Source organism: Muscardinus avellanarius (genome assembly GCF_963383645.1).
Source record: "Muscardinus avellanarius genome assembly, chromosome: 1".
NCBI classification, from domain to species: Eukaryota; Metazoa; Chordata; class Mammalia; order Rodentia; family Gliridae; genus Muscardinus; species Muscardinus avellanarius.
The window spans coordinates 40,539,922-40,560,751 of record NC_137786.1 but is presented as its reverse complement, the minus strand read 5'-3'; the positions used below and the strand labels follow the sequence as shown (position 1 = coordinate 40,560,751).

Genomic DNA, 20,830 nt, shown 5'->3' with positions numbered 1-20,830 from the left:
TCCTTGGCAGAAAGGTGTTGGTTGTCAGAGAAGAGTGTCAAAATCAGTTCATGCTTTAAAATATTTGCACTTAACCTATGTAGAACAGGACCATAGGGTGACAAGATCTTTTAAACATTATTAAAATTATTATGTTTGTTGGGTATGATGGTGTATGCCTCTAATCCCAGTACTTGGGAGGCGGAGACAGGAGGATCTCAGGTACTAGCCTCAGCAACTTAGCAATAACCCGTTTTGAAGCCAACAATAAAAAGGGATAGGGATGTAACTTGGAAGTAGAATGTCCCTGGATTCAATCCCAGTAGCAATAAATAAAAAAAAAAGATTTAAAAATCATGATGTTGAGGATCAGAGTTGAAGAGATATGTACTCAAACCAAGGTTTCTGTTGGTGTGGGGGCACATTCTTGTAATCCCAGTACTTGGAAGGCTGAGAAAGGAGGGTTGCAGGTTCTCAGCCAGCCTTAGCTTGGTTGATATTATAGTGAGTCCCTCAGGAACTTTTTAAGACCCTGTTTCAAAATAAAGAATAAAAAATAGGGCTGGGAGTGTAGCTCAGAGAGGTAGAATGCCCCTGGATAGAATAACACACACACACACACACACACACACGCACACACACACACGCGCACACACACACGCATGCGCGCGCACACACACACACACACACACACACACACACACACACACACACAAATCAAGGTTTCTCAACCTTAGAATCACTGTCATTTTTGGGCTGGATAATGCTCTGTTACGGAGGATCTTAATGTGGAATATTTTATAATGCTGTGTTAAAGTACACAGGTTAATGATCTGGACTAGTACCTGTCTCTGAATTAAAAAGGCTGATTTATAAGTGGCCCCATCAAGATGACTTACTTGTATTTCCTTGACTTTTTTTTCTTTACTTCTTTTCTTGACAAACTGCCTCTGTAGTGTAATCCAGGACTTTTCTTTCTACTAGTACAGTTAGAGACAGGGAAAAGGAATGCTTTATTTCTAAGGCCCAGAAAAATAACTCTTAAGTACATTGTTTATAAACAATATTTTCCTTTCTTGTGGTACTGGGGATGGAACCTGGGGGCATTCTACCTCCTAGATACACCCCCTAGTCCTATTTTTTAGTCTTAATTTTTGAAACAGGGTCTCATTGAGTTGCAAAGGGCCTCGCTAAGTAGCTGCGGTTCTCCATGAACTGTGATCCTCTGGTCTCAGCCTCCTGAATGCTGGGATTACAAGTGTGTGTCACCATGCCTGGCTTTACTTTTTAATTGTATTTTTAAAGATGTAGTTTAGCTATATCATGGCTTCTTAATTGCTTTTAGCATTTGACATGGGATCTTATGGTTAAATGTAATATTGTTTTCCTGAAAAAACATATTCTGATTTCTAAGCTCCTGTTTTATTTAATATATATATATATATATATATATATATATATATATATATTTTTTTTTTTTTTTTTTTTTTTTTTGGTACCAGGGGCTTTTCTACCTCTGGGGCTTTTCTACCTCTGGGCTATATTCCCAGACCTCCTATTTTATATATTTATTTGGAAACAGCGTCTCACTAAATTGCGATCCTCCTGTCTCAGTCTCCCAAGTGCTGGGATTACAAGCATGTGCCACGATGCCCGACTTATTTTATTTCTCTCTCTCTTATTCTCTCTTCTCTCTCTCTCTCTCTCTCTCTCTCTCTCTCTCTCTCTCTCTCTCTCTCTCTCTCTCTCTGTGGTACTGGGGTTCCTGGAAGCCATTCTACCTCCGGGCTACACTCCCAGACCTATTTTATACGTTTTTATTTTTGGAAACAGGGTCTCTTAAACCAGCGCGGCTGGCTTCGAACCTGTGTGATCCTCCTGTCTCCGCCTCCCAAGCGCTCGGATTACAAGCATGCACCACCATGCCTGGCCTTATATTATTTATTTCTAAGTTGTGGTTGTGTTTGTAATTGGATTGTACATATATGTTGCTGTATACCAGAATATTGAAAATGGAGATTTATTAAAATAATCAAATTATATAAAGATAGTAATCAATACATAAATGAGATATAAAGAATATTATGTTTATTTTAACAAAAACCGTGTGTGTGTGTGTGTGTGTGTGTGTGTGTGTGTGTTTTGCTGGAGATCAAATCCATGGTCTTAACATTATTAAGCATGTAATCTACTACTGAGCTCCACCTCTAACTCCACCTTATACCATTATATAGATGAAGTCTAAAGTCTTCCAGAATATTAAAATGTAGTGAAGAGATTTGGGAGTATCAAAGGGAATATTTTTTCTTAGAGGAGATGCACTTGAATTTCATAAGTTAAATAAAAGCAAATCTCAATGTAGTTTTCTAGTGTTTATAGTTTCTTATTCTTTTATTTTTCTTCCCAGTTTGCTTCAATTAAATAAAGCCCTAAAATTAAATTTGTGAAAATGCCATCTTGATATTTTTGGTAGATCGTATAGTACATTCATTCATTTGAAATGATAACAGCATGGATTATTATTTGAGTGCATGTGTGTTTGTGTGTTCATGTGGGGGGTACTGAGGAAGGAACCCTCATAATGCCCTCAACTCCACTCCTAGCTCTTTTTATTTTGAAACAGTCTCATTAAGTTACTGTGCACTGACCTTGAACCTGTGATCCTCCTTTCTCTCTCCTCAAGTATTAGGATTATAGGTATGTACCACTATACCTGGTTTAATAACATAAATTATAGGACTCTCTAGCATTGTCTACTAGAAGTGCAATATATGAAAAATATAAGACCATTTTGCTCTTTCACATAAAGTAATAACATGTAAAACTTAGGACTTTACTCAGTTCTTTGATATAGTGCTCTCATGCCCTAATCTCCTCTGCAGAAGGAGGGGAAAAGAACTCTAACTTTCTACAATGGCAATTAGATATTAGTCTTTCAGGTTGGTGTTTTTGCCATTACCTGTAAAAGACTGTGAGGTGGAGAATTTCCAGCACTGCTTAAGAAAAGGCTCTTAAGATAACTTGAGGGCTTTGTGTTATGATCTTGGCACCAGCACTCAATATTCATACAACTGTTTTGCTCTTCCCCCTTTCACCTATGAAATGAGCTTTACGGCGGAGGCACACTGAATCACAGAATTGTGTGTGCCACATTGTGAAACCCCAAGTAACCAGTCACTGGCCTGCCACACCATTTTATACTCCTGTGTGTGTGTGTGTGTGTGTGTGTGTGTGTGTGTGTGTGACTCAGCCTAATCCTTTCAGGGGAATATTCAAACCACATCTGCCTGAATGTCCTGCCAATTTCTTCTACATACCAATGCTAGCTGAATCAGCCCACTGCCAGCTGTCCTCCTACTGAGAGCAAGAAGATTTACATTCTCACTTTTTTTTTATTACAAAAAAAAAAAAAATCTTGTCCAAACAGAGAGCTCTGGCTTTTACTCTCCCGAAGCTTCCTGCCCTGCTCAAGGTATTCATGTGTAATGCCTCTTCAAGGGAGAGCAAATAACTCTGATTCCTCTACATGTTCTTTTGCACTGAGGGCTTGTTTAGTAGAAACCCGAACCTGATGGAGATTGGTTTTTCAAAAGAAATATGAAGTCAGGGTGTGCGTGGTGTCTGGTTTATGGATCTTGTACTTTTAATATATAAAATGGCAGCCAGGCCTGGTGGCTCATGATTGTAATCCTAGTACTTGGGAGGCTGAGACAGGAGGATCATGGGTTCATAGCCAGCCTCAGCTACTCAGTGAGGCGCTCTGCAATTTAGGGAGACCCTTTTCAAAATAAAGGATAAAAAAAAATAGGGCTGGAGGCGTAGCTTGGAGGTAGAAGGCCCCTGAGTTGCATCTGTAGTACCACAAAATAAACAAATAAATGGATGAATGAGTGAATGAATATTTGTATACGAGCCGGACTTGGTGGCATACATTTGTACTCCCAGCATTTGGGAGGCTAAGACAGGAGGATCTTGTTTCGCGGCCATCCTCAGTTACTCAGTGAGACCCGTGGCAACTCAGGTGAGACCGTTTCAAAATAAAGAATAAAAATTAGGGCTGGTGGTGTAGCTTGGAGGTAGAATGCCCCTGAGTTCCATCCCCAGTACCGCAAAAAAAAAAAAAAAAAAGAAAAGAAAAGAAAAGAAAAGAAAAGAAATGGCACCTGGAAATGGCCCAAATAGCTAGTATACTTTGGAACTCTCCCTGAAGTGTTTCATTTTCCTCTCTTATTTTTTCCACTGCTCTAAGCTGAGATTCTTGCTCAAGCTATGCATAGACCCCTTTGTTCTAATGTAGATTCTAAATGGCTTCTTCTACAGTGGGTCCTCATGATGGGAAAAGGAAGACAGCCCAGCCTCAGCTCATCTCTTGGGCGTTCCCTTGACCTCTGCCCACCTCCAGAGCCAGGCACAACTCTCACTCATCTGTTGACAGCACAGGAGAACCACACTCAACACCACCACGGACCCTGACTCTGAAATTGTAATGATTCAGTCTTAAATTGTAGCCCACACCGCTACTGGAAATGCTCCTCATAAACGTTTATTGACCAAGTTTACCCAATTTCTTCTCATCAGCACCAAATGCAAATAAGTTTCTCCGTATATTCACCTGTTTTAAGGAAATAGGAGTAAGAATGGTAGCATTCTTAAGCTTATGTCCTTCTCTTCTTGTCACTGGTAATGAGAATAATAATAATTTGATGTTGGACAATCTCAAAAGGGCTTGTTTCAAGAAAGGATTTTGGTGAGAATCCTCCTAATTGCAGTCTGTTCTGTAGTAGGCTGGCCAAGAAAGGAGGGCTCCCTTGTGAAGAAGCCAAAATAGCAAAGCTTACGTTTTTGCAAACCTTGCAGACCAGATAATGTACAGCGCAGCTCTTTCTTTCCCCTTCACCCTCTCCTGGCTCATCGTCCATGAGCAAGCAGCATCTGCCTTGATTTCCTTAAGATATGCTTTCTCTAATTAGCCTGTAAGTGAGTTATGTCCTGGATGTAAAAAAAATAAAGGAATTTCATTAGGAAAAGAATGTTGATTGTGTGTGTGTGTGTGTGTGTGAATGTGTGTGACAGAGAGAGAGTGTGCGTGTGTGTGTTAAGAGAGAGAGGATATAAATATAAATGTGAATGAATGAATATTGGGTAAAGAGCAAAAATTTTCTATTCCTGATAGTCCCATGAGAAAGTCATAACATATTTTTCTATATAATCACTGCCAGAGAATACAGTGATTTAAGTTTTTTATTAAAGATTATGTTATGAGAGTGTGCATTCCAGCTTCTAAAGCTGTATTAGAGGTGATTAAACCTTAGAAACAGCATATTAGAGAGCTAGGTTCTGCTAGCTGCATGCTTTTATTATATAATATTATAAAAGTCACAGGTAAAACTGAAGCAACAAAGCGGATGAACTTTGATAACACTTTTCATACCTTTAAGGAAAGGAAAGGAGCCAGGCGCCCGGGTACACACTCAATTACAATCCTGGAACTTGGGAGGCTGAGATAGGAAGATCAAAGGTTTGTGGCCTTCGGCAATTTAGCGAGGTCCTCAGCAACTTAGTAAGACCTTGTTTCAAAATTAAAAAATAAAATAGGGCCGGGATATATAGCTCAGAGATTGAACGCCCTCGGATTCCATCCCTAGTAGTGAACGCGCGCGTGCGCGCGCGCGCGCACACACACACACACACACACACACACGACTAGAAATCTAATCTTGTGCTAAAAATAACTTTCTAAATACTTTTTAAAAGTTCAACAAAGTTGGGTCAGATTTAATTTAAATTGAATGAAGATTGTGGAATGCAGGCAAGAGTTCAGTAGGCTGTTTTCACTCTGACTTGCTTGATGAAGTCAGGTAAATTTTCCTGAAGGTAAAGCGCTGGTGCCTTTAAGTCAAAGGAGCAGGAGGGATACAGAGGAACTTTTCAGGGAGCTCGATGGAAGTGGAAACCTTGTTTCTCCAGTGATCATTTTCAAAAGGAGTTTACAGGAAAGGAGAAAGTGGGTTGCTGAAGGGCATGCTGCACCTTAGCCAGTGCTAGAAAACAAATACTGGCCCAGCTCACTGAGCTGCTGTTTCTGCTCTGGTTCCTGCAGTGAGTGCCAGGGCTTCTCGGCCTTGCGCGTGCGCGGTCTCCTGCCTTGGTCAGCTCCCTCTGCCCCTGTCATCTCTCTCTGCAGCCTCCCATCTTTACCTTTTCTGTTATCTTATCTAATTCTTCAGTGTCTTCTATTCATTTATATTTTGTAAGGAATCTAATTGTAGAACAAGAAAAACGAAGGCTTTATTTAAAGAAAACAGTTATGGTAATGAATCATTTGGAACTTTTAGGTAAATAAAGAACATATTTAAAAAATCAGAAATTTGGTTGCATTTCATTGCCCAATACGTTTCCGAATATCCTTGGAACATATAAGACTCAGAGATTCCTGAAAGTTATATTTTTCACGAGTAGTATGCAAGAGCATTTGAGCTGTTTCGAGCTGGTTTTAGGTAGCCGTCCAGGCCTGGTAAGGCTGTCCAATCTCATGTTCTTTCTCTTTCAGATTCACCTTTTACAAGTTCACCAGTCCCAGAAGAAACGACGACAAAATACTATAACCTTTCTATGGAGATTCATAACATATCACTGACTGGTAAATATATCCTTTTTCAAATACTACAATGCCAAAATAAGTTAAAACTTATTTTAGTAGGCCGGGCGTGGTGACGTACACTAGTAATCCCAGCACTTGGGAGGCTGAGACAGGAGGATCACACAGGTTCGAAGCCAGCCTCAGCTACTTAGTGAGGCTCTCAGCAACTTAGTGAGACCCTGTTTACAAAAACACAATGGCTTATCCAGATACATTGTGGAGGCAATGGTGGGGAGCCATGCCAGACCTGCTAGGGCTAAGAAGGCAGACAGCAAGGCAGAGGGACACTGGGAAGGCAGTGGGTGAACTTTGGTGTGCAGCTACTCTCAGGCTTCCATCTGTTTCTGCTGGTGCATCCACTAAAACCACTTGATTTTGAAAAGAGACTTCATGTCTCTACTCGATACCATTTAACTAGAGAAATGATCTGACTGACTGTCAGATCAGTCAGTGACAGTGTTATGGGGAACCGAGTTCCAGAATCATTCTCGGCTCTGCTTTCTCAGCTTTGTCTTTCACAGCTTTGGATGCCGGTCCTTCAAAAGTAGAATTGCAGAGTTCTTTAAATGAGCAAGAATAGTCTGTTTTAATAAGTGTTCAAATACAGTAGTATAATTATGATTTAAAATATGGTGAACCTGTTTATTAAGCCAATAACTCATAATTTCCACTTATATGTCCAGAATTCAATGATTTCCTGCTCTTAAAAACTGTTTCTCTACTTCTGTTTTTTATGATTGGAAGGTAGATGTGTGTGTGTGTGTGTGTGTGTGTGTGTGTGTGTGTGTGTTTACATGTATTTTCTAGCTTGATGCTCGTGGGATGTTTTCACTGAGTTTTTGGTAGAACATTTTCGTAGCTTTGTATAGTTCTTGTTTCCAAATGTCTCCATTCTGATTTTTGGGGTTTATTCTTTAAAAAATAATTAAAAGCCAGGTATAGTGGGGCACACCTGTAATCCTTCTAGTACTTCGGAGGCTGAGACAGGAAAATAGAAAGTTTGAGGCCAGCCTCAGCGACTTAGGAAGACCTTCAGCAATTTAGCAAGACTTTGTTTTAGAATAAAAAATAAAAAGGGCTGGGGGTGTAACTCAGCGATAGAATGCCCCTGGGTTCAAAAATGCCTCTGGTTTCCCTAGTATCAAAAACACACACACACACACACAAAGAACAAAACAAAAACAAACAAAAAGCCCTCTGTGATGTTACTTTTCTTCTCCTCCTTCTCCTTCTCCTCCCCCTCCTCCCCCTCCTCCTCTTCCTCCTCCTCCTCTTCCTCCCCCTCCTCCCCCTCCTCCTCCTCTTCCTCCTCCTCCTCTTCCTCCTCCTCCTCCTCCTCCTCCTCCTCCTCCTCCTCTTTCTCCTCCTCCTCCTTCTTTTTGTATGTTCTAGTTGGTTCCTTTCTTCAGATAAAATGTTTCTTTAGGAGAATTTCTTGTGAAAACATAAGTTTGCAGCCAGGTGTGGTGGCGTAAGCTTGCAATCCCAGAATTTGGGAGGCTGAAACAGGAGGATCAGGGGTTCAGGCCAGCCTCAGCTACTTAGTGAGGCCTTTGAAACTCAGTGAAACCTTGTTTCAAAATAAAGAATAAAAAATAGGGCTGGGGGATATGGCTCTGAGGTAGAATGCCCCTGGGTTCCACCCCCAGTACTGCAAAAAACAAAACAAAACAAAAAAACCAACACAGACCCCCCCCCACAAAAAAAAAAAAACCCATAAGTTTGCAAATTCTGTGTCTTCTGGTAGTGTGGGCAAACAGCTACCCTTCACTTACCCTCTGCACTCTGAGTCTGCAAGCAAAGAACCTGTGCTTAGAGCAGGAAATAGCCTTTTAAAATTTTTTATTGGTGTATTATAATTATACATAATAGCGGGATTCATTTTGATGTCTTTGTACATGCACATTAACACGGAAATGGACTTTTTAATTAATGTTAGGCTGGTTATTTGCTTACCCTGTTTAGTGGGTTTAATTCCTAGCTACCCTTTTATTCTAATAATACAATTAAAACCAGTGTTCCTATTGTTGAAAAGAAAAAACAAAAACTATTGCTCACAGTTGCCCACTATTTTCTTGCAGCCTTGATTTTACCAAAGTTTCTTGTGGCATTTCTTCTTCTTGTATTCTTGAATTTCAGCTTGCCCCCAGCCTGAACAAGCACTAAAATGCAGAATGTCCTGACAACTGGTGATACAATCGGATCATGCCATCTATGTACACTCTGTTGTATGTGTTTTACTGGGAATTGAAAGTCCAGGGCATCCTATGTTCCAGCTACACCCCCAGCCTTTTCTACTTTTTTTTTTTTTCCTTTGTCTTGAGACAGGTTCTTGCTAGATCGCTGAAAGTCTCACTAGGTTACTGAGAATCTTGCTAAATTGCTGAGGCTGATTTTAAACCTACAATTCTCCTGTCTCAGTCTCCCAAGTACTAGAATTATAGGCATATACCACAACACTTTTTTGGGCATTTTATTGATTTTTTTTTTTCATTTTTCTTTTCTTCTTTTTTAAAAATTTTTTATCGGTGCATTGCCTTTTGGGCATTTTAAAAGTTGGTCTTCCTGTTAGGCTGAAGTGTTTATTGTAGGAAGAGTCAAATCTGATGTTAGTAAAAACATTTTAGATCAGAATGACAACCTTGGCTGCAGTTAAATACGTTTTCTTAGTGAGGATGCAAAACATCCCGTTTCAGCCCAGCAAGCACTGGGATTCCAGCCTGCGCCACCACGCCCAGCTTGTGTGTACTCTTTTGTTTGATCAGTTTCCCTCAAAAATTCCTCCTAGCCTGCTTATTCCTCACTATAAAGGAACGCCTTTTTCTGTTTGAGTTTGAGACGTTCAAAGAAACATCCTGTGGAGAATGAAAAACATGGCCTTTGTTCATAAAATTCTAGTTATTTACTTATTTAATACTTTAAAAATGTTACTAATTATTTACTTAACAAATTCATGGGTTGTTACTGTGTACCATGCATGGGTTTCTAAATATAATTTAATTAACCCTCTTAGCAACTGGGTGAGTTTGAGTATTTTATTTGTAATTTGAAAACGAGATAAGACAAGCACAAAGCTATTAAGTGAACTGACCAAGATCACAGGTCCCACGCCGAAGTTCGGTTTTGAACCTAAGCAGTCTGGTGCTGGCGTTTTTGCTATTAATCATTGTTCTGTGCATTTTTTCCTAATGCCATATTATTCATTTTTTAAACAAAGAGCATTTTTAAAATAATTATGCCTCTTGAAAGAAACTAATATTAGTTTTGAAGCGATGCATTAAAAATTATGAAAATAATGCTATTTTAATTTACTTAACCCCAAGTAGGTTAGTGATAGAAGCTGTGTGTGCTGAATAATGAATTTGTGAAAGTGTAAGTGACTTGACTAGTATTTAAAGATCGCCCTTTGCCATCACTGGGTTTTAAAAACAGATCCTTGGGATACTGAACTGTTTTTTGGCTCTAAATTTTCTAATGCCAGTATTTGGAAGTTACTGCTTATATTATCACAGTGAGAATGTTGCTATATTGTCACTTTCGGTGTTTTTTTTCTCTCTCTCTCCCACATTATAGTGTTTAGGGTCTCAATAGTGTGTTATAGTTTAACCAACATGATGAAAATCCAAACATGGGCTGGCAGGTTTTCGACCAGCGTGTTGGTGTTGCCATGGGCTCTCGCCTTGGTAACCCAATGGAACACTAGTTCCCGAGCTGCACTGTGAGCAGCTGGCCTGGCAGGGTTCTCAGGAGGGAAGGGGCCGCTTGCACAGGGCTTGGAAGTGCAAATATGCAAATGAAGCATAATGCCAAGTGGGAGGAGATCAGTGAAGATAAGGAAAGACAACAGTGTTGCTGAGACACAGGCAGCCAAGGGGTCTGGGTTAGGAGCCCTCAGCCTCTCTCGGGTTGGTTGATTCAGAAGATGGAAGAAGCCAGGCTCTGTGCATTTGACGGCCAGACCTTTTGCTGCAAAAAACGATCCTACAGCTCCTTCAGTTAGGTGCAAAATGTTTATGATGTTCTCAAAGGTAGTCATCAGACCTGATGTAAAGACCGCTGAAGTACAGAGAAGGAAAATGTAAGTCCTGCCATTCACAGAGGGTGAAAGAGGAGACAGAAGAGAGTGCCACAGCAGCTCAAGTGGCAGCGGCTGCCGCACTCCTGCCCTCCGCCCGGGCATCTCAGGAGGAATGCTGATGTGTGGGGCTGGATAATTCTGCACTGTGTGGGCTGTGTGGGGCGTTGCAGGATGCTTCACAGCAGCCCTGGCCTTTACCCTCTAGATATGAGATCAGATGGACAGAATGGTTCCATCTGCCCTCACTGCTCCTCACGCACAAGAGGGTAGCCCTGTGTATTAACTTTTTGTCCCTATAAAGAAATATCCAAAGCAGGGTACTTACAAAAGAGGAGGTTGATTTAGCTCACGGTTTTGTTGGCTTAAGGTCCACACACCTGGCACAGGCTCTAGGGAGGCCCCCATGGCGAGTGGTGATGCTCATATGACAGGAAGCATCTCATCTCAATCCAGGGGCAGAGAGCTGGGCTTGCTCCTTTTATAACAAACCTTCTACCAGAACTGAAGGTTCCAGAGAGGGAGGGAGGAAGAGAGGGAAGGGGGGAGAGAGAGAGAGAGAGAGAGAGAGAGAGACAGACAGACAGACAGACAGACAGACAGACAGAATGACTGACTGACAGACTGACTTAATCGCTTGTCAGGGCCCTGGCACCGCAGGACCTCCTACCAGGCCCTGCCTCTGAGAGGTCCTTTCACCTCAGCATCGCCACCCCGTACCAAACACCAACACATGAACCTTTGAAGGGACATCCAGTACCCAGAACACAGCATCCTGCACGATCCCCATGCTTCCATCATGGGAAGACTCATGATTTACAAATCACAGGGCTGTTCACATTTAATAAAACATCTCATCGAGAAGTCAAATGATGGGGCTAACAGGCACAGGACATAAGAAGAACAGCAATCCTGGTCTGTTGTATTCCCGCCTCTTTCCTCTTGCCTGCTTTTGTTCAAACCCTCTGGTCTTTGAGAATTAAGTCCAAAATCATATCTTCAGTGGTATTATACCTTATATAGAGAAGTACTTCCTATAGAGAAGTACTATTTATGTTTCTCTGATATGTATAAATTATTTTCTATTAACTTTCAACTATATAAGTAAAATTGAGTTCATTTAAAAAATATTAAAACATGCCAGTTGTGGTGGCACATGCCCGTAATCCCAGAAGTACTTGGAAGGCTGAGAAAGGAGGATTACAGGTTCCAATCTAGCCTCAATAACTCAGTGAGCCTTCATCAATTTAGCAAGACTCTGTTTCAAAGTAAAAACTAAAAAGGTCTGGATGTGTAGCTCAGAGGTATAATACCCATGGGTTCAAACCCTAGTTCCACACACAAAGCATTATTTCCACATTTTAGAAAATTAAAGCATCTAGAAACCCTTCTGCCATACCTAAGCATATCAAAAACATATTAAACATCCTCTTAAATATATAGCTAAATACTTGAGGAAGCAAAGACAGTTTTCACTGACCAGAGTTGGTCATGAGAACATCAAACTTGGGATGTTGTGTTAGGTTTTCTTGTGTGTTTAGCCAGGGTACTTGAGTTTTAAGAGCCTTAGAGATATAAAAAAACAAAGCCTTGAATCTATTCAAGGAGAGGCGGAGGCACTGGAGCCCTTCAGAAAGCTAATCTTTCTTAAGCTGCACACACAGCAAAAGGTTTGACCCGGGCAGCTGCCGGGAGGTGGGAGGAATCAATGACAGCCCAGGTTGGCTTCTCTGTTGTACTCTGTTATGCATTAAAAACAAAAGATGCCCATTACTGTCAACTAAATATATTAATAACAAAAAATGTAAACGTAACCTTCCAAAGACCTCAAAGATTTCTCTTAGGATTCAAAGACACAGGTCTGTCCTCCAAGAGGTTTAAGTTGCAAATTTACCTAGCTTGCATTATGTAGGAGCCTCTAGAATGTCACATAGCAGAGTATTGGGCAGGGACCTGGAAGGGAAAGATTTAAAAATATGAGAAACATGGGACATGAACATTGTATATAAGAAGAAAGACAAAACAGGTTAGAAAAATAATCAAACAATTTCTGGAGATAAAATCATAAACTTGATTTATAAAGCCAAAACCCTTCTGCTGCCCACAGCTTTTGTCTACTTCTCCCCCTCTTTCTTTCCACTGATAACTTCTGTTCATAGCTTCTTTTCTACGGTGTGTGTGTGTGTGTGTGTGTGTGTGTGTGTGTGTTTCCATAGAAACTATATAGTATTGTTTTAATATATGCTGTCATATGTACTATGTAGACTACTGTTTTTATATACATACAGATATAGTAGCCCCCCAATATCAGTGAGGAGCACATTCCAAAACCCCAGCGAATGTCTGAAACCACAGATAATACTGAACTGTGTATATTCATTTAGTCCTCTGTGTCCATGAGTTCTAAATCCAATCAAGTGTGGATTGAAAATATTCAGGAAAAACATGTACAGCTTTTTGTTCTTGTCATTATTCCCTAAACAATACAGAACAACAAATATTTACATACAATTTTCATTATAATGGGTATTATAAATAGTCTGGAGATTATTTAAGTCTATTGGAGCTGGGTGTGATGTTGCTCATCTGTAATCTCAGTACTTGGGAAGCTGAGACAAGAGGATTTCAGGTTCAGACAGAGGATTTCAGTCTCAGCAACTCAGTGAGGTTGTTAGCAACTTAGTGAGACCCTGTTTCAAAATAAAAACTAAAATAAGGCTGGGGGTATAGGTCAGAGGTAGAATTCTCCTGGGTTTAATCCCCAGCAACACACATGCATGCACACAGGGGAGGATACATGTATATTGTGTGCCATTTTATATAAGGGGCTTGAGCATCTTTCCCTTGAGCAAGGGATTTTGGCTTCTGCAGGGAATCCTGGAACAAAATCCCTCACAGGATGATGATGAGAGATGACTGCCCTGTGTTTTATAAACCTCATAAGTTAGGCACAGTAAGAGAGCAACAACAATAATAAAATAGAACAATTATAACAACATGCCCTAATGAAAATTATGTGTATGTCATCTCTCTCAAAATACCTGGCTCTACTGTAATCGTACTTCTTGGGTTGAGGTGATATGATGAAAGAAGTGCTTTATGGCCTCCCTCTGGGAAATCAAAATTGTTAGCATCACTACTCTTGCCCTTTGGGAGCATAAAGTGAAATAAGATTACTCAGCACAAGTACCACAGTAGGCGTGACAGTTGATCTGATGATGAACACAGCTATTCAGAGACCACTGGGCAGGTTGTGCATACAGTGTGGGTAAACTGAATCGAGGGGTGACTGATGTCTCTGGAGTGAATCATAGGGATGGAGTGGGTCATCACACTTCTCGGAATGGCATCCAGCTCGATGAATTTTGAATCCAGTTTATGAATGGTTTATTTTTGGAATCCTTATTTAATATTTTCAGACTATGTTTGATTATAGGTAACTGAAACCACTGAAAGCAAAATAACAGATAAGGGGACTTCTGTGTGTGTGTGTGTGTGTGTGTGTGTGTGTGTGTGTTTGTATATGTGTGTGTGTACGTGCATCTATCCACGGAAAGTATATAGTACAGCTTTGTGTTTTTTTTTTAAATATTGGTGGTACAAGTCCTTTTATGTTGTCTGAAAATTGCTTCTTTCCCTTCACCATCAGTTCTTGGAGATGTAGCCATATCTGATATGAATCTAGCTTGTTTCTTTCACTTGTATGTGCATAAATATACCAGTTTACTTAGACATTTTTCTTAATCAGTTTACTTATATATACATTTCTTTCCATTATAAATTGTATAGCAGTGAGAGCCCTACAGATGTGGGTATAATTTTGAATGTTCTGGTAGGGTAAATATCAGAGGCTAGAATTTCTAAGTCAGAAATGATGTGCATTTTTGTTTTAATAGATACTTAGAAATTGCCCTCCAAAATATCTGGACAGTTCGCTCCTTTCTCACACATATTTGAGCGTAGTCCTCCCTACATCCTCATCGACACTTATTACTATTAGTCTCTTTTTTATAAAAACAGTAGTCTACATAGTACATATGACAGCATATACTAAAACAATACTATATAGTTTCTATGGACACACACACACACACACACACACACACACTGTAGAAAAGAAACTATGAACAGTCTCTTTTTTATTTTTAAAATTTAAAAAAATTTAGGCTGGGCGTGGTGGTGCACGCTTGCAATCCCAGCATTTGGGAGGCTGAGACCAAAGGATCACGGTTCGCGGACAGCCTCAGCTACTTAGTGAGGCCCTCAGCAACTTAGTGAGACCCGGTTTCAAAATAAAGAATAAAAAATAGGGCAGGGGGTGTAGCTCGGAGGTTGAATGCCCCTGGGTTCCACCCCCAGACCCCCCCACACACAAAAATTGATACTGGGGATTAAATCCAGAACCATTCTACCTTTGAGCTACACCTCCAGCCTTTTTTAATTTTTTGTTTTGTTTTGTTTTAAAAAAGGCTCTCACTAGGTTGCTAAGAGTCTTGCTAAGTGGCTGAGGCTGGACTCAAACCTTTGGTCCTCTTGTCTCAGCCTCCCAGGTCCTGAGATTATAAGCATGTGCCCCTGTGCTTAGCTCAGATTCTTTGGTCTTTGCTAGCCAGTGTAAAAAGCTGTAGGATTGTTGTTGTGATTTGCATTTTGGGGATGGACATACTTTTGCCTGCATGAAAATGTATTTATGTGCTTATCTGTTTATATCCTTTACCATTTTTTTTTTCAGTACTGGGGATGGAACCCAGGGGCATTTTACCTCCAAGAGCTACATCCCCAGCCCTGTTTTTTATTCTTTATTTTGAAACAGGGTTTCACTGGTTTGCAAAGGGCCTCACTAAGTAGCTGAGGCTGGCCATGAACTGCGATCCTTCTGTCTCCACCTCCCAAATGCTGGGTCCTTTACCAGTTTTGCTATAGGTTCTTAAAAGTTGATTTAAATGAGCTAGGTATACATTTTGGCCATTGAGCCTATCTATACTTTTTATAGAAGCTGCAGATATTTTCTCTCACTTGTCTTTTGTGATGATGGTGATGAACTTGATATGCTTTCTCCTACTATTTTCATTCACCCAGTTTGTACAAGTTTATTAACAAATCAGTGGTTCCTGTTTTCAGTTTGCAGTAATTTATGGGCTCTTCTCTCAATGTGGCAAATCCTGATACCTCTGTGCCTAATTCTTTTTTGATGAAACCCAGTTGTTTTTAAGTCTTCTGTTTCATGTGACATACTCATGGTGGGCTAAGCAGACGAGGGTTGAAGAAGCCACTCTGGAAAGCTTCCTGCACCCCACGTCACACCTTACCCACTGTACCTCACATATTGATCAGTTTATATAGTACAGTTGTGTGCAGTGGGGGTTCTACCTACCCTATCCCTTGATCCATCTCTTTCTTTCTTTCTTTCTTTCTTTCTTTCTTTCTTTCTTTCTTTCTTTCCTTCTTTCTTTCTTTCTTGTACTGGGGATGGAACCCAGGGTCATTATACCTCCAAGCTACACCCCTAGCCCTATTTTTTTTTTTTCTGCAACAGGTTCTTACTGAGTTGCAAAGGTCCTTACTGAGTAGCTGAGGTTGTCCATGAATTGCAATCCTTCTGTCTCAGCCTCACAAATTCTGGTATTACAAGTGTTCGCCACCACACCCAGCATCCCTGATTTATTTCTAATATAGTTCTCAAATTATTTGGAAAGCCCATAGAATCATCTGTTTCAAAATTTAAATAGTCATTTATGCCAGGGAATCTACTGATAAGACATTGTTTTAAAGTGAAGGTGTGTAAAATGTTTTGAAATAAGCAGGATTTTCTATCAACTTAAAGAAGACTAAAGTTAGATGTAAAATTGGAGGCAAATGATGGTGGCCTGAGATGCTCTCGATGTGTAAATGCAAAAGTGATGGGGGAGATATAAAAATGTGACTCTGGCTCTAGCAACATTAGAGGAGGAATGGACGGGGCCATGGCGAGGCTCCTCAGACTCATGCCCCATGTAACCTCAGCCCATGGCTTTGAGATGGATTGAATAGGCACTATGGATCTTGTAGAATTTGTTATGGGGATCAAGTTTTAGCATGCTCCCTATATTTTGGTAGGTGCAAAATGACATAAATGCTATGGAAGATCAATCATTAGATGGAAGAAAGGCACAGTGAAATATCCATTGTAAATCTTGACAGGTGTGTATGAGCTGGGTTCATGATCTCAATCATAGACACAGTCTGTAGCCAGTGAAGCAGGAAATAATTTATTGAATGGCTTTTGGTTAACAGAATTGATGGGAAAGCTTGAAACCAAGTTCTGGAAATGCCAAGGACCCCGGAGGACTGACAGTGAGAAGAAAAAAGAGTCCAGTTAGGATATTGCCTGCTGGCACTGGGCTTTTGATATCAGTGCCTAGAAGAAAAAGCACACAGCATATTTTTAGGAAAACTGTTGATTGAATAGATTATCAAAAGGCATGTAGTAGGTGTGCTATAAATAAGAAGTGTTGAACAAATGGGCAGATGAATATGATATATTTTCACTGTTATCCACTTGCTCTTGGTATTGTGATTAATTTTCCAGTTCTGCTGAGGTCCTAACTAACTTTGTTTTTGTGTGTGGTAATGGGGATGGAACCCAGGGGCATTCTACCTCCTGGTAGGAGGATAGGAGGATTAGTGAAGGTCCAAGGCCTGTCTCTCAGAGGGATCAAAAGAAGGAATAGACTGCTCTAAGATTGTGTAGTGAGTGAGGGGCTTTGCTTTTCTCTGTGCTTACATGGAAAGGAAGGATGTTCAGATTCTAGTGATCCAAAATGATGATAAATTTCACTGCTACAGTGTTTGCTTAACATTATGTTCATTTTTTGAAAATAATAGCAATAAGCCTATTTGCTTTTTATACAATGATATAACTATTGGATATAGTTTTCCTGGAACAGATATAGTGTGGCGGTGTCTTGTTCTTTATGCTGTGGATTTTGGATTGTTGGGTCATTGCTCTCTGTTATTTCTTTAAGTCAAATATTATATCATTGGAAAGAAGAAGAAATATGCAATTTTTGAAATTCAGAACTCTGTGCCATTTTCCATTTTTCTTTGAAATGCCCTTAAATCAGTTTAGGAAGTAGAGAAATAACCATTAAGTATTTTAATACCTGGTACTAACTGAAGTAGAGGAAGACAGTGGCTGACAAAAACTTTGCTTAATAAAAATGAAATCCAGACATTGTCTTCTCTTGGAGGACTTTGTCATATTTTTTGGAATGTTGCTAAATCTTTGATGAATTATTTTGGTAATTCTGGCTTTGTTTATGTAGAAATCATCTACATTTTCTGGCATTTCCATTTCTTTCAAGGATGCCTATATACAAATTTTCCTATAAGTGTGAGAATAGACTGTGCTCATATAACACCAGCCACAACATCCATGGACTTGAGGAATTCCAAAAGAAGGACCTTGCTATAGTTTGAGTATGGGATATTCCTCATGGGCCCTTGTGTTAAAGCCTTGGCCCCCACCCAACTCATAGTATGCTATTGCAAAGTAGTGGAACCTTTAAGAGGTGGGACTTGCGAGAGGAAATTAGGTACTGGGGGTGTGCCTTTGAAGGGACATGGAGATCACAGCCCCTTTTTCTCTTTCTTGGCTTCCTGGCCAGAATGGGAGGAATTGGTCTCTGCTGCCTACGCTGTGGTGTATTGTGCCACCATTAGCCCAAAGCAATGTGGACTTTATTCTGTGTACTGAAACTTCTGAAACCAGGAGCCCAAACAAACCTTTCCTCCTAGTTAAGTTGATAATCTCCTGTATTTTGTCATAGTAGCAGAAAATTGACTAATACAGACTTAGAGATTTTATGCATAAAAAGTATATAAAAGGACATAAAAAGGCCATAAAAAGCCAGGCACAGTGGCACACACCTCTGATTAGTGACTTGGGAGGGTGAGGCAGGAGAATTGCAAGTTGGAAGCCAGCATGAGCAACTTAGTGGGACCCTGTTTCAAAATAAAAAAGGGATGAGGACATAGTTCAGTGGTAAAGCTCCCCTAGTTTCAATCCCCACTATTGCAAGAAAGAAAGAAAAAGAAAATCCTGTATATTTTATTTTTACTCAAGTTGGGCTAATACAACCTTCAGGTTTTTCTGCGCACATGGGTAATTTTTACATTTTTAGCTTATGAGATTCAGGACCTGCTTGTATTTTGCACTATATTATATCACTATTACACTAGCCCTGAATAGAAATATCTTGACAGTTTCAATATAAGTGTGGATCATGATTCTTTTCTTCAATATGGGATTTGGGAAGTGGTCAAAATTGTAAGTGCCCCAAAGCAATATTTTTATGTTTTTTTGAAAATTTCAGCTGTAAAATTTAAGATGTTTTATTCATCTTAAAGGAGATGTTTGGTAAAGTTCATTCACCTCCTTATGGTAAGAAGCAAAGCATCCACTGAGCAACAGCATGTCAAGCACAGGATTGATGGCTTCACTTCGCTAACACCAGATATTGGTCTTAGTGTAGCCTATGATGGTTTTTGAAGGAATTCTGGATATTTTATTCAAATATTAGGATATAACATATGGCCCTATTGATGACTATAGTAAAGCAAAGTAAAGGTTAGGCTGTTGGAGTTCCACATTACCTATCTCAGCTCCAGTCAGAATTTCCCCCCTTTGTATTTTTTACTTTTGCTTTTGAACCAGAGTCTTGCTAAGTTACTGTGTGGTGGCCTCGAACTTTCTGTCTTAGCCTCAGTACAGGGATTACAAGGCATAGGCTACTGCTCCCAGCTTACCCAACTTTTTTTTTCTTTGTGGTACTAGGGATGGAACCAAGGGGGCATTCTTACCTCTGAGCTATACCCCCAGCCCTATTTTTTTATTCTTTATTTGTGAAACAGGGTCTTAATGAGTTGCAAAGGGCCTCACTGAGTAGTAGCTGAGGCTGTCCAAAAATCATGATCCTCCTGTCTCAGCCAGAATTTCTGCTTTTAAAGTGTATTTGAAAACATCCCCATTATAGAAATCTTAACTATTTTTTTTATCAAAGAATAAAGCAGACTTTTAGTACATTAGTGAGGTGTACCAAGTAATATATAAACTAACTTATCTGAAGATTGCAACTTTTTCAAAGGTTCAGACTAGAACTTTTAACATTTTTCCATCGTGACTTAATCAAATTAATTGATTAATTTTGAAAATTTAGGCAGATATGAATGACTACATTGTTTTAAAAATAGTATTTTTATGAAATGGTTAAGAAACTGAGCAAATTTCGGTCTTAGAAATGTAGATGTCAAGGCCGGGCGTAGTGGCGCGCTTGTAATCCCAGCAATTGGGAGGCTGAGATGGGAGGATCGTGGTTCGGGGACAGCCTCAGCTACTTAGTGAGGGCCTTCGCAACTCAGTGAGACCCTGTTTCTAGATAAAGAATAAAAAATAGGACTGAGGGTGAAGCTTGGATGTAGAATACCCCTGAGTCCCATGCCTAGTACCTCAAATCAAAAAGAGGAAAAATAGAAATGTGGATGTCATGGGTGTTTTTGCTCAACTTTAAAGCAGTAGAAATGCACTGTAGTTAAGCAATCTCAGGGAAGTTGACACATTGTTTGTTGAGCTCACATGAGCATGTTGGCTAACCACAAAGGATATGAACATGAAGGGTAGAAATTTCTACATATTTTTGATGCTTTGATTCCTTGACAGGAGAGAAAACAAGCTGCAGGTCTATTATAGGAAATTATGAAGTAACAATTAGGCTCAGAGCATAACCTGCCACTAAGAAAGGCTTCACTGCAGTTAAATTATGTAAAACAGTAGACCTTCGTTGCATGGATGCTCTAACTGTATTGACCTGTATCATCCCATTAACATCATGTTCATGCATTACATTATAAGTTTGTTTCATATTTTAATATTTCCTTTTATTTAAAGTCTTGATTGAACAGTTTGAAGGTGATAAAGACGTTAACTAAACTGTCAAGAGAATTTGTTTTTGAGAATTAGCCTGTTGGTTAGGTGAATCTGGATTTAGCTACATGTAAATTTGAGATTCAGCACTGCCAGTATCTTGGTATCTTGTTGTATCATATTGGGCAAGATAGTCAACCCCCGTTTGCCTCATCTATAAAACAAGGGAGATAGT

The 20,830-nt window shown here is 39.9% G+C and overlaps 1 protein-coding gene across 1 annotated transcript in view; it reads left to right on the top strand.

Moving 5' to 3' along the window:
* Positions 1 to 5,384: 5,384 nt before the first annotated feature.
* The window catches only part of EMB (embigin), a gene marked incomplete at its 5' end in the record, with an annotated part of 41,164 nt that continues 25,718 nt past the window's right edge, over positions 5,385 to 20,830 (top strand). The window contains 2 exons of the mRNA XM_080702235.1: positions 5,385 to 5,442; positions 6,530 to 6,619. Of these exons, the coding sequence (XP_080558361.1) occupies positions 5,385 to 5,442; positions 6,530 to 6,619 (148 nt within the window). The remainder of the gene's footprint in view (positions 5,443 to 6,529; positions 6,620 to 20,830) is intronic.